The sequence below is a fragment of the Lolium perenne genome, chromosome 7 (assembly GCF_019359855.2).
Source record: "Lolium perenne isolate Kyuss_39 chromosome 7, Kyuss_2.0, whole genome shotgun sequence".
In the NCBI taxonomy this organism is placed as follows: domain Eukaryota; kingdom Viridiplantae; phylum Streptophyta; class Magnoliopsida; order Poales; family Poaceae; genus Lolium; species Lolium perenne.
In genome coordinates, this window is record NC_067250.2 from 168700824 (window position 1) to 168710814 (window position 9991).

A 9991-nucleotide genomic window follows, 5' to 3' on the forward strand; every position below is an offset into this window, starting at 1 on the left:
GGACTAATTAAATCAAAGTACAATGGATTTATAAAAGCAGGTTTTATCATTGTTTAGCTTTGCAACGGCACATCAACTGTAAGTGTTGCATGTGTTCTAAAGAACTATGTTCATCGTCAGAGATCAAGAGGTGTACGTAGTGGAGGACGCACAAAACAACCGTAGGCCGGGTGGGCACACCTTACTAATTTTTCTTTTTTGCACTTTTATATGTGATAATTTTTTGCATAAATAACTAACTAAAACATTTTTAAATAGGGTGGGCCATCCCACACAAACACCATGTTGCGTACGTCACTGAGGGTAAGGGGTTTCATCTTCATTCTATGGTATGAGTATGTAATGCGCGTGATACTCATCGAAGACAATATATATAGCAGACATCACATCAGATGAGTCTATGGATAAAAATGGGCCAAATCATATCTACTAGTGCACATATGAAGTTAAAAATAGGTCAACCATCAATAAACTGATACTACTTAAAAGACCATTGGTTTACCTAAGTAAGTGTATATATGAGGCCAGTAATACTAGTCACAATGCATAGTATCATATATAAAAGTATCGTGTGTATGATACAATACTACATGTTACTATGTCAACGATGCATGGTATCATGTACTAGTATCATAATCTTCTTATATTAATTGATTTGTAGAATCTCAATGCAGATCTATGTACAAGATCTATTTAACATTAAATTTTCTAGTACTACGTGCTATGATACGGTATCTACCTATGATATTATAATCCTCTCTCTCATATTTAATTGCAGTGCCACATCAGCTTTTTCGCAAGCATGAGATGCATGATACTGTACTGCCTATGATACTTCCATTGTGGGTACTCTAAGGGGGCAATGTTAGACCTAATTAAGTGTTTGGGGTTAGTTATGGACCGCTGTTATACCTAATTGTGTTTGAGGTCAGTTAGGGACCTTTTTTAAGGAATACGGTAGGGGAAGCACCTACAGTGTTTTTTTAATAATAAGAACTCAATTCTACATCTGTGGGGACTTGAACCTGGGTGGCTAGGTTTTACATCCACTTCCCTAACCGAATGAGCTAGGCTCACTTCTTAATAATAATATATACTTGGGACCTTATTATACATAATTAAGTGTTAGAGGTGAGTTCAAATAATAATATATACTTGGGGTCTAAAGTTCACCAACGTATGCAGCACACGAGGGGCCAAATTTGTACTTAATTAACCCCATTAGGGAAACACAAGATTATCTCATTCAACAAAATATTAGGAAAGTGTATCACATTTGTATTTATCCCTTATCTCTTTCATGTTAATCGAGACAAGAGTTCGTTCTAGGTCAGCTCTACGACCATTAGCGTCGCATGGGTGGTAATATGGGTGTACAGTTGCGAATGATTTAAACAATTTAAAAATATAAAAATGAAAAGGTAAGCATGGATCCTTCTTAGTGACTCTAAAATGAAGCTTTTGGGAGGTTTTTGAAATTTCCATGTTTGAAACCCAAAACCACTTCTCTTCATGCTTGACTTCATAAGACATAATTTAGGGGTTAGGGGGTAGATACATGATTTGTCTGGTTTGAATATGTCTAGACCGTACCTTCGTTTATCAACTTGAATGCTTTTACTATATGACATAAGAAGACCATATGCTTTGGTTTTCATATTTTTTTTGGGCTTCCACACGTCTTGGGGCACCCAAGTATTTAAGTTACCTTGTTTTTTTAATTGTAATTCATGTACCCTTCCTCCCAATTAAATTTTGGTTTTTCATTTTTTTTTTAAATTTTTATGCCCATTCTGATGTCATATAGTAAGCATTTAAGTTGATAAACAAGGTCTAGACATATTCAAACCAGAAAAATTATGTATCTACCCCTAACCCAAAACTCTGTCTTATGAAGTCAAGCACGAAGAGAAGTCGTGGCGAGCAAGAAAAAAACTACGATCGGTTATCCGAGCCTCGCGTTTTGACGCTTGGTGAACCAGGGATGATCCCGACAAATTTATCGGATCTTTTGGGGAAAGTGTACAACCTCTGCAGGGTGAAAACTATTCGAATAGTCGTGTCCGCACTTACGGACGGTTGGGAAGGTTGTTGCTTAGCCTGAAAAGTTTTGGTTTATAAAAGTGTTTTCTCAAAAGTATTTTGGAAAGATTACCAGTGGGACTGGTGGAAGTGTACCTGGGAGGTACGGCAGAATACTAGTGGGACTGGTGGAAATATACCTAGGAGGTACGGTGGAAAGTTGGAAAATTTGTTTTGATCATACTGAGATGGCCGGAAAAGGAAAATGGGTCATCCTTACCTATTAGTCTTCAAATGAAACTTGTTTTCAAAAGGTTTTCAACAAAAAATATAGAGATGTCATACTCTCGAGAGAAACTATCTCTCACTCCTTGTAACCCTAGAGTAGTACCTAATTTTTGCTACTGCCAAATTGCATATCATTTACTTCTCTCTAAGGTGGTTTGAGAGTATAATTCATAATGATTCATGGTTTTTTTTCTGGCTATTTACTTGGCCAAATTTAGTGAAGTTCGACAGATAAAGAAGGAGTCGACGACGTCTATTCGAGCTAGGCACGTCTTCCCAACAAGGAGGCTCTTTGATTCATCAACACTTCATCCACAAATCACAAAACAAGACTTTTTTCTAAATGTTTCGAATATCCCCGGTTTGTTGACATGCTTAAGAGCTTCTCTTATGCATTGCAATGTAAAAAAAAAAAAGCAAAACAACAGGAATCTGGAACAGATCAAATTATTGATATGGAGCACAAGAGACGAACAGAGCTCAGCATGAAGAACTGATCCGAAATAACATTTCAATGCATTTACAAGAACAAACAGGGAACTCCCACCATTTTCGGATAAGAACATCAACAAAGAAATCACTCAATACAAAATGAACTTCACCATTTACGCAACAAATGAAAATTGGGGAAAGTATGAACAACTTTTGAGAGAGAGAGAGAGGACGGCGCTGCGTCCATGTCGCGCCTGCGCACGGCGCTGGCCGCGGCGATCTCCGGCCGGCACCGGCAGATCGGCCTCGGCGCACGTCTCCCCGTCACGCTGTACGGCCACCGGCGACGGCCACGTCCACCTCGCGTTCTAGGCGCTCGCAGCACCTACGGTATCGCTGGTGCTGGAGATTTCGTCGGTCCTCGCATGCATCGCGCTCTAGTGTGAGCGCTCCAAGTGCGCCACCGCGTTCCCTACGGGCACTGCACTACAGCGTCGTAAGCATGCTGATTTTCATATCCGCGTAGCGTCCGACGTGAGAGAGCTTTGTTCTCGGAAGAGTATTTTGATTCCTTCAGCAACATCTTTACATTGAAACTGACCAATCTGTTTGCTACATCACAAAAGAAGCAGTCTATTTTGCACCTTTTACAAAGATTATAAACCAAGAACAGAGGCACCCCAATATGTTCTGACAGAACACCATCATTCGAGAAAGCTAGGTTGCATCAGGTTATAGGCCCTCCTGCCCGTCTACCGCCACAGCCTGTAGTTCATGCCGAACTCATCCACCCCGGCCGACTTCCTGGCGCCGCCATCGTCGTCCGCTCTGCATCCTGCCTCCGATACAGAATCACCATTTACCGGAGGCGCGGTGTAGTCTGGGTGGACGTGCCCTTCTAACACGTTGTCTGCGAATTCATCTAGTTCACCGTTCACCCATTGCTGCCGCTAGAATCTCAACGACGACCTGCGCGGAATCAAAGCAACACAATAAATTTCAATTTTATTTTGGAAGGGTCATACACACAAAATGGATCAGACACCTCCCATTTTCCTAATTTGTTCAAGAAAGAATAGAGATCAGACAGCCGAAAAATAGAAATCGACAAAATTGAAGTTCCTACCTAGTGTGTACTCGCCATGGAGCAAGCAAAACAATGGAGGGAAAGTAGTCTGTACAGACCAAGACACCGTCACCCGTCAGTACACCAGCGATGGAAGGAAGAGGGGCAGAGAGAAGAAAAGGAGCTCCGACAGAGACGTAATGTACATGCGTGGTAGCGACGCGGCGGAGACGGCGGGAGGCTGAAGCACTGCAACGCGGAGCAGCCGGGACGGCGGTGGAAGGCAGGCTGTGAAGATCGACCGCGAGCTTGCAAAATTGGGGGCAGAGGAAAAGCTGGAATCTTGCTCGTCGGCGAGAGCGAGAAAATGGGCAGAGCAACAGAAGGGGAAGGGGTAAAATGGAGCCCACGGGGAAGCTCTCTTTCTTGCATAGGGGCGACAGGGGCAGCATGCAACATCTCTACCTACGGTCTACTCTGTTGCCGCCTTGCCGGGTCGCGCGGAGCAAAGGAAACAGGAAAAAGAAAATGCTCACGAAAAACAAAATGTTCAGGATTTAAAATAGACTTTTTTAAAATAAATAAGGGACGTGACTGCTCAAATGAAAGAGGAAAAAGAAAATGCTCACGAGACAAGCAGCAGCACGAATCTTAAGATGATCATCGATGGTACAGAATACACCCACACCTATGGGTGTACAAAATTCACTCTCTGTATACGAAAATTCAATTCGGCTCCAGGATGCATATGCTTCCTCTATTAAAAAATAATATTTTGAAATATCGAAAAACATTGATAAAAAATTCTACATGTACATCTCCACAATATACGTACGTTCGTCAAATTTCGTGAGGAAACAATATGTTTTGTGGTCTTTGTAAAAAAGAGAAAATTTATCTCCTGAAAAGCCTTATTTTCAGCATTGAATTTTGTCTTTTTTACACACATCACACGACAAGTCGGATTTTTATGAAACGATTTTGTGAGCGCGTAGCACGTGAAGATGTACGTTCAAATTTTTAGTTTCAATTTTTTGAAATTTCAAAATGTATATAACATGCATTTCAAAATAAAAGAAGCATATGTTCCCATGTGCCAAAACACCATTCCCGGTCCTTTATTAAAAAAACTACTCACTCTAGATACACATGTATGTCCCTTCGGGGACATCCGATAGATACACATGTATCTAGTTAAGAAACGCGTCTAGATACTCCAGTACTTAGATAAAGTTGACTTAATTAATTCAATCGGAGGAAGTACATGGCTATGATCCAGGTCACAACGTGGTAAAATACTAAAAACGACGAATCAAGAGGGGCCCCTTGCTGCTCTTTGCCATGCATGCGTACACGGTACACCACCCGGCTGAGTGGACAATATCCGCGAGGTAACAAATGTGGCGTTTAGGTGAATCTAAACAAATTACAAATGGGGTATTAAAGTTCACGTACACAAGAGAATAAAGTTCAATAGTCAAATAAAATAACAAATGGAAATGTTGAGGTAAGTATTACTATGTTCCTCTTTCCTCCAAATCAAGCCCCTTGGACTTATAGAAGAAACGTATATATACTATTATACACCATGGAGTGCACAAAAAGCATAGTGCCAATGGAAATAATAAATCGAAACGAATAAATGAAAAATGCTAAAGTAATTTTGCCTACACCAAATACACTTTTGAGACAGGGCCTGGGTACATCACGGTTACCGTCAGAAGCCGCAAATATCATTACAAAAATGATCGGATCTTACAAATTTGGAGACTCTAAGCAAAACAAATAGTTATGGTGACCTTGGTGTGATAACACGGAGCCTCAGGACGGTCTAGCTAATCTGCCGACCACCAGGCTCGACCAACACACATGTTTTGGCCAACCCATAAAATGGGTATGGGAACCGTTATTTCTCTTGGTTCGGAACATCATATTTTTGAAATAAAATTTGAAGAAAACTTTTGCTCCAGGATGGGGCGAGGGGAACGGGGTTATATCAAGCCATATTAAATCCCTGAGGTTGGAGAAAAAACCCGTTTATGCAAGAATTGGGGTGATTTTCCTAATCCAATCATCCAACCAGTACCTGAGGTATAAATTGACTATTGCTCCCAACATTTAGTACTGCATAACAAACCCTGAAGACTGCAAGGCTGTATAAAGTGCTTTTACTCTGTCGTGGGCAGAAGAGTGTGCAGGTACAACACCAAATCTGAGCAAGTACCCACATTCTCGACAAATGGATCAACATGACTACTTAACCAATGCCTTCTAAGTGCTAACTGGCCTAACCCCTTGATCATTCAACAGACTGCAAATTTACCTGATGACTGCAACACATTCCAAATAATTGCTCCAAGCCCCCAAAAGAGGGTTCTTTATCAACTCCTTGACTCATTGGCTGGCTTGTCTCTGTCCCCTTTACTATCCTGCTGTGTCGTATTTGGAGGAGCATTTATACCACTGTTGATGTCCTTACTCTTCAAAGACGCTGGCTGACTATCACTTGCATCACTCTTTGAAGCAGAGGTCTTATCAGGAGATGATGTCTCACCCTTCTTCAAAGCCTCCTTTGAGGTTGATAAATCAAGAACGGAACCTCTCGTTTTGTCACCCGCAATTTCCTTAACGACACCCTCCAGTGTATCTAACCTGACTAACACTGTTGCCAGCTTTGAATCGGCATCCTCCTTAATAGAATCGGCTTCAAGTTGTTTCTGTTTCTCTAGTTCCTCTTTTTTTTTCTTTTTTTCTTCTGCTTCCTGAAACAAGCAGCATAAAACTCCATCAATAAATGATTATTAAATATGAATTTCTTATTGTTACAAGAATCTATCAAGTGCCAACACAACATGTGAAAGTGTTTCTTGCAGAAATTCCAGTTTCATTCAAACTGCTTGATGATACTTAAAGTATACTTTTCATGTCTAAATAAATAGAGCTCAGTAGCAAACATGCAACCTTGAAAGTTCAGTTCATCAACGGTTTGTATGAATCGATATTTCAGTACTTAAGGAATAGGAAACTGTGTCATTCTTGAGAAAATTGCAACTGCTTAATGTGTGTATACGCTGTAATGCACATAGTCTATCTTCACGCCTGCAAGCAAACCGTTTGGTGGTGATTGTGTGTTTGCTTTGAGGCTGTACCGACCATCCCTTGTTGCCAATGGTTGAGATTGAGATGCGAATCCTCACCACCCAATTAAATCTGTTTCGAGAAAACACCCTGATCCAATATGAATTTGCTGATACGTCAAGCAAAATCTCAATTCAACAAAGTAATTAGTCTTGTCAACATGTATAAGGTTTTTTGCCCATAGCTACGCACAGATTTTATACTAGTAACACCTAGCATACTAGACAGTTGAGTGCGCAAACAATAAATGAGAAGTAACTAGGTTGTATGTTCATAATGTATGTACAGAACTCCAAACTAGAGTGTCTACTTGTATGCTCTCTGATTAAAATGCTCAGGAACCGATGCAACTGAGGCAAGTACTACCGGTGCCTTGGCACATATTAATTATTCTCTAATTGCATCAGGTGGTCAGGGGCTATGAGAATCTCAGACACAGATTCTATGTACTGTTCCAAATCAATGGCTTGAATAGTCTACAATACATCAACTAACAATATATCATGACAAGTTCCATTGTACATGCTTTTAGGTTATAACTTCATAACAGAGCTTTAACCAAACTGCCAGCACGGCGACTTAACAAGGATACATAGGTTGAATGACCGTGATTAAGCTTAACTTGATTAAAAGCCAATGTCTTAGGAGTCAAATTCTTTCACCTAATATAGTTGTAACTGATGAGGATCAGTTAAGTAGCATTGATCTATGAAGACTAAGCTTAACTTAATAAAGAGCCAATGTCATCAGAGTCAATTTGTTTCAGCTAATACAGTTGTATTGTAACTGAAAATGATCAGTTAAATAGCATTGATCTATGAAAATAAGTTGCAGCACAATGTTTAGGTAAGTAAGAAGATATCAGCAGGTCCTATTTTTATGCCACTATTGTAGAAGATTCGAATTATTTCATCCAGACATTTTATCCCAAAGGAAACTGTGTAGATATGAGGAAATCACAGTATATTACCGCTTCCATCCTTTTGATCTCTCTTCGTGCATACATGGCTACCAAATAGACAGCTGCACACCAAAACAGAGCCACGATGTGAACATACAAAAGAATGCACAATTTGACATTTGGCACTCCAAAGCACTTGCTTATCAGACAAGAATACAGTTTTATCATGAACAAACCTAGTGAGGGCATGCAAACAAAGAAGAGCTGCACAAGGTGGAAGTCAAGCCTGAAATACAAAAGTAATTATAGAAATCAATAAAGCCTGTCACTTGGAATTTGTTTGTACTAATGAAATTCATTTCAAAACCTGCAATGCAAGAAATGTTACAGATTGAATGGTCCTCGATTTTGTAAAGATGTTCTATAGATTCCACAACATGCTTTCTATTAGCATCATAGGAATAACCACACATATAGACATTATGACATACTCTTACTAATAATATAGATCTTAGACTCGCCTTTTTCATGTCATGCTTTGGAATTTGGACCTAATTTTGGTTACCAGAGATAAGTCAGCTTTTTTTCCAAACTCGGATGATAGATTTTACCAATCAGACATCATATACAGAAAACGAACCACCTATAAACTCTAGCATTCGAGCACTGTTGATTCCTACCCTGTCTCGTCTATCAATCGTACTACTTTATTGTGATAACTTTGCAACGAGATGAGTTATTCACATCAGCTTTCCCCAAACCAACACCGGACACAACACTTCTCCCCTGGAACCTAAGGTTGCTGCCTAATGCTCACCCGAATTCCTTGCGCTTGGGGGGAACCGTGAAGAGGATGTTGGCGGCCATCTTCCAGTCAGCGCCGCTGGACCAGTCGAATTCCTGCACCTTCTTATACGCCTCCATCCGCGCCGCCATCGCCTCCTGCGCCTTCGCCGCAGTCGCCGCCGCGGGGTCCGCGCGGGCGGTGGGAGGACATCCCTCGGCGGAAGAGGATGAGGAAAGGCGGCGGCAGATATAAGCCAGGGGGACGCGGAGGCGAGGCCTCAGCGCCGCCGGAAGCATCGCGTGGTGCCGCAGGGCACGTCGGAGACGGCGTTGGTCTTGAGGGGTTGGGGTTTTCGGGCAGCGGTAGCCGTGTGATTTCCCTGACCGTGAGATCTGAGATTCACGGACAGATGGACGATCCTCCGTTGACTGGGATGCGATCAGCGGAGACCGCCAAAGGCGATTTACACAAAAATATCCTTTGTGAAACTATAGCACATACTGACCTCTCGGACAAACTATTTCATCCATCTAACCCTTTGTGTGACGCCCCTCTCATGGACGCCACACATGCCCGAGTGGCGCCAGTGTGGCCGGCACCACTATCCCATTCGACGTGGCGTCCTCGACGCTGAGGTGTGCTCTAATCTGACGTGGCAAGATGTGTGGCGCCGCTCTTGCCAGCGCCACACTTGGCGCCCGTGGCAAGGGCGCCACACATCCTGTTATGTTTGCACAAAACATACTGTAAGACAATTCTCTAGGGACTTAGCCGTTTTGGCGACCCTGTTTGTGTGGCGCCGCTGCCACGGGCGCCACACTTCACAGTGTGGCGCCGACGACACGGACGCCACACAAAGAGGCTCGCGAAAACGGCTAAGGACTAAGCGTCCGGAGCCCCTGGATGTTTTCGGCGTAAAAGTTGATATAAGTTGCCATGTGTGGCGCCGACGCCATGGACGCCACACTGTGCAGTGTGGAGCCTTTGCAGTGGGCGCCACATGTTAACTTGTGCTAAACCATGAAATATTCTACCATATTCCAACAGTTTTGAATACAACATTGCACAGAACATGTACGACACAGCATAGTGGTTGAAATAACAAATAAGGTTCGACGATATCAAGGTTCCAATTACAATAAGGTTCAACGACATGAAGGTTCGAGAAGATCAAGTTTCACACAACATCATGGTTCGACAACATAAAGGTTTGACAACAAGAACATAGCCAAAGGGACATCACTGCATGGCAAAGGCTCCCTCCCCCCTCGCCTTCTTCTTCTTAGATTCTTCAGCCAGTTCTTCCTTCTCCCTTATGTCACGAGCCAATTAAACCACCGAGTCGAAGAAATGGTGG

The 9991-nt window shown here is 42.1% G+C and overlaps 1 protein-coding gene and 1 long non-coding RNA gene across 2 annotated transcripts; both read right to left on the reverse strand.

Moving 5' to 3' along the window:
* Positions 1-3310: 3310 nt before the first annotated feature.
* Positions 3311-4345, reverse strand: LOC127298070 (uncharacterized). Its single transcript, XR_007849588.2, has 3 exons — positions 4015-4345; positions 3869-3917; positions 3311-3711 (listed from the first exon to the last, which is right to left on the reverse strand). It is a non-coding gene; the product is annotated as an uncharacterized lncRNA (long non-coding RNA).
* Positions 4346-5500: 1155 nt separating this feature from the next.
* Positions 5501-9015, reverse strand: LOC127301014 (uncharacterized). The gene is made up of 4 exons (XM_051331222.2): positions 8665-9015; positions 8084-8133; positions 7917-7969; positions 5501-6570 (listed from the first exon to the last, which is right to left on the reverse strand). Exons 1-4 carry the CDS (start codon positions 8928-8930, stop codon positions 6190-6192), a joined length of 750 nt encoding a protein of 249 aa, XP_051187182.1. The 5' UTR covers positions 8931-9015; the 3' UTR covers positions 5501-6189.
* Between the last annotated feature and the right edge of the window lie 976 nt (positions 9016-9991).

What these genes read in the sequence shown, in the direction of transcription:
- LOC127301014 (XM_051331222.2), bottom strand. Translation starts at nt 8,930, where the DNA reads ATGCTTCCGGCGGCGCTGAGGCCTCGCCTCCGCGTCCCCCTGGCTTAT. An exon ending in CCCAAGCGCAAGGAATTCGG is followed by an intron (nt 8,134 to 8,664) that starts GTGAGCATTAGG and finishes TTTGTATTTCAG; the next exon opens with GCTTGACTTCCACCTTGTGC. An exon ending in AGATCAAAAGGATGGAAGCG is followed by an intron (nt 6,571 to 7,916) that starts GTAATATACTGT and finishes TGCTTGTTTCAG; the next exon opens with GAAGCAGAAGAAAAAAAGAA.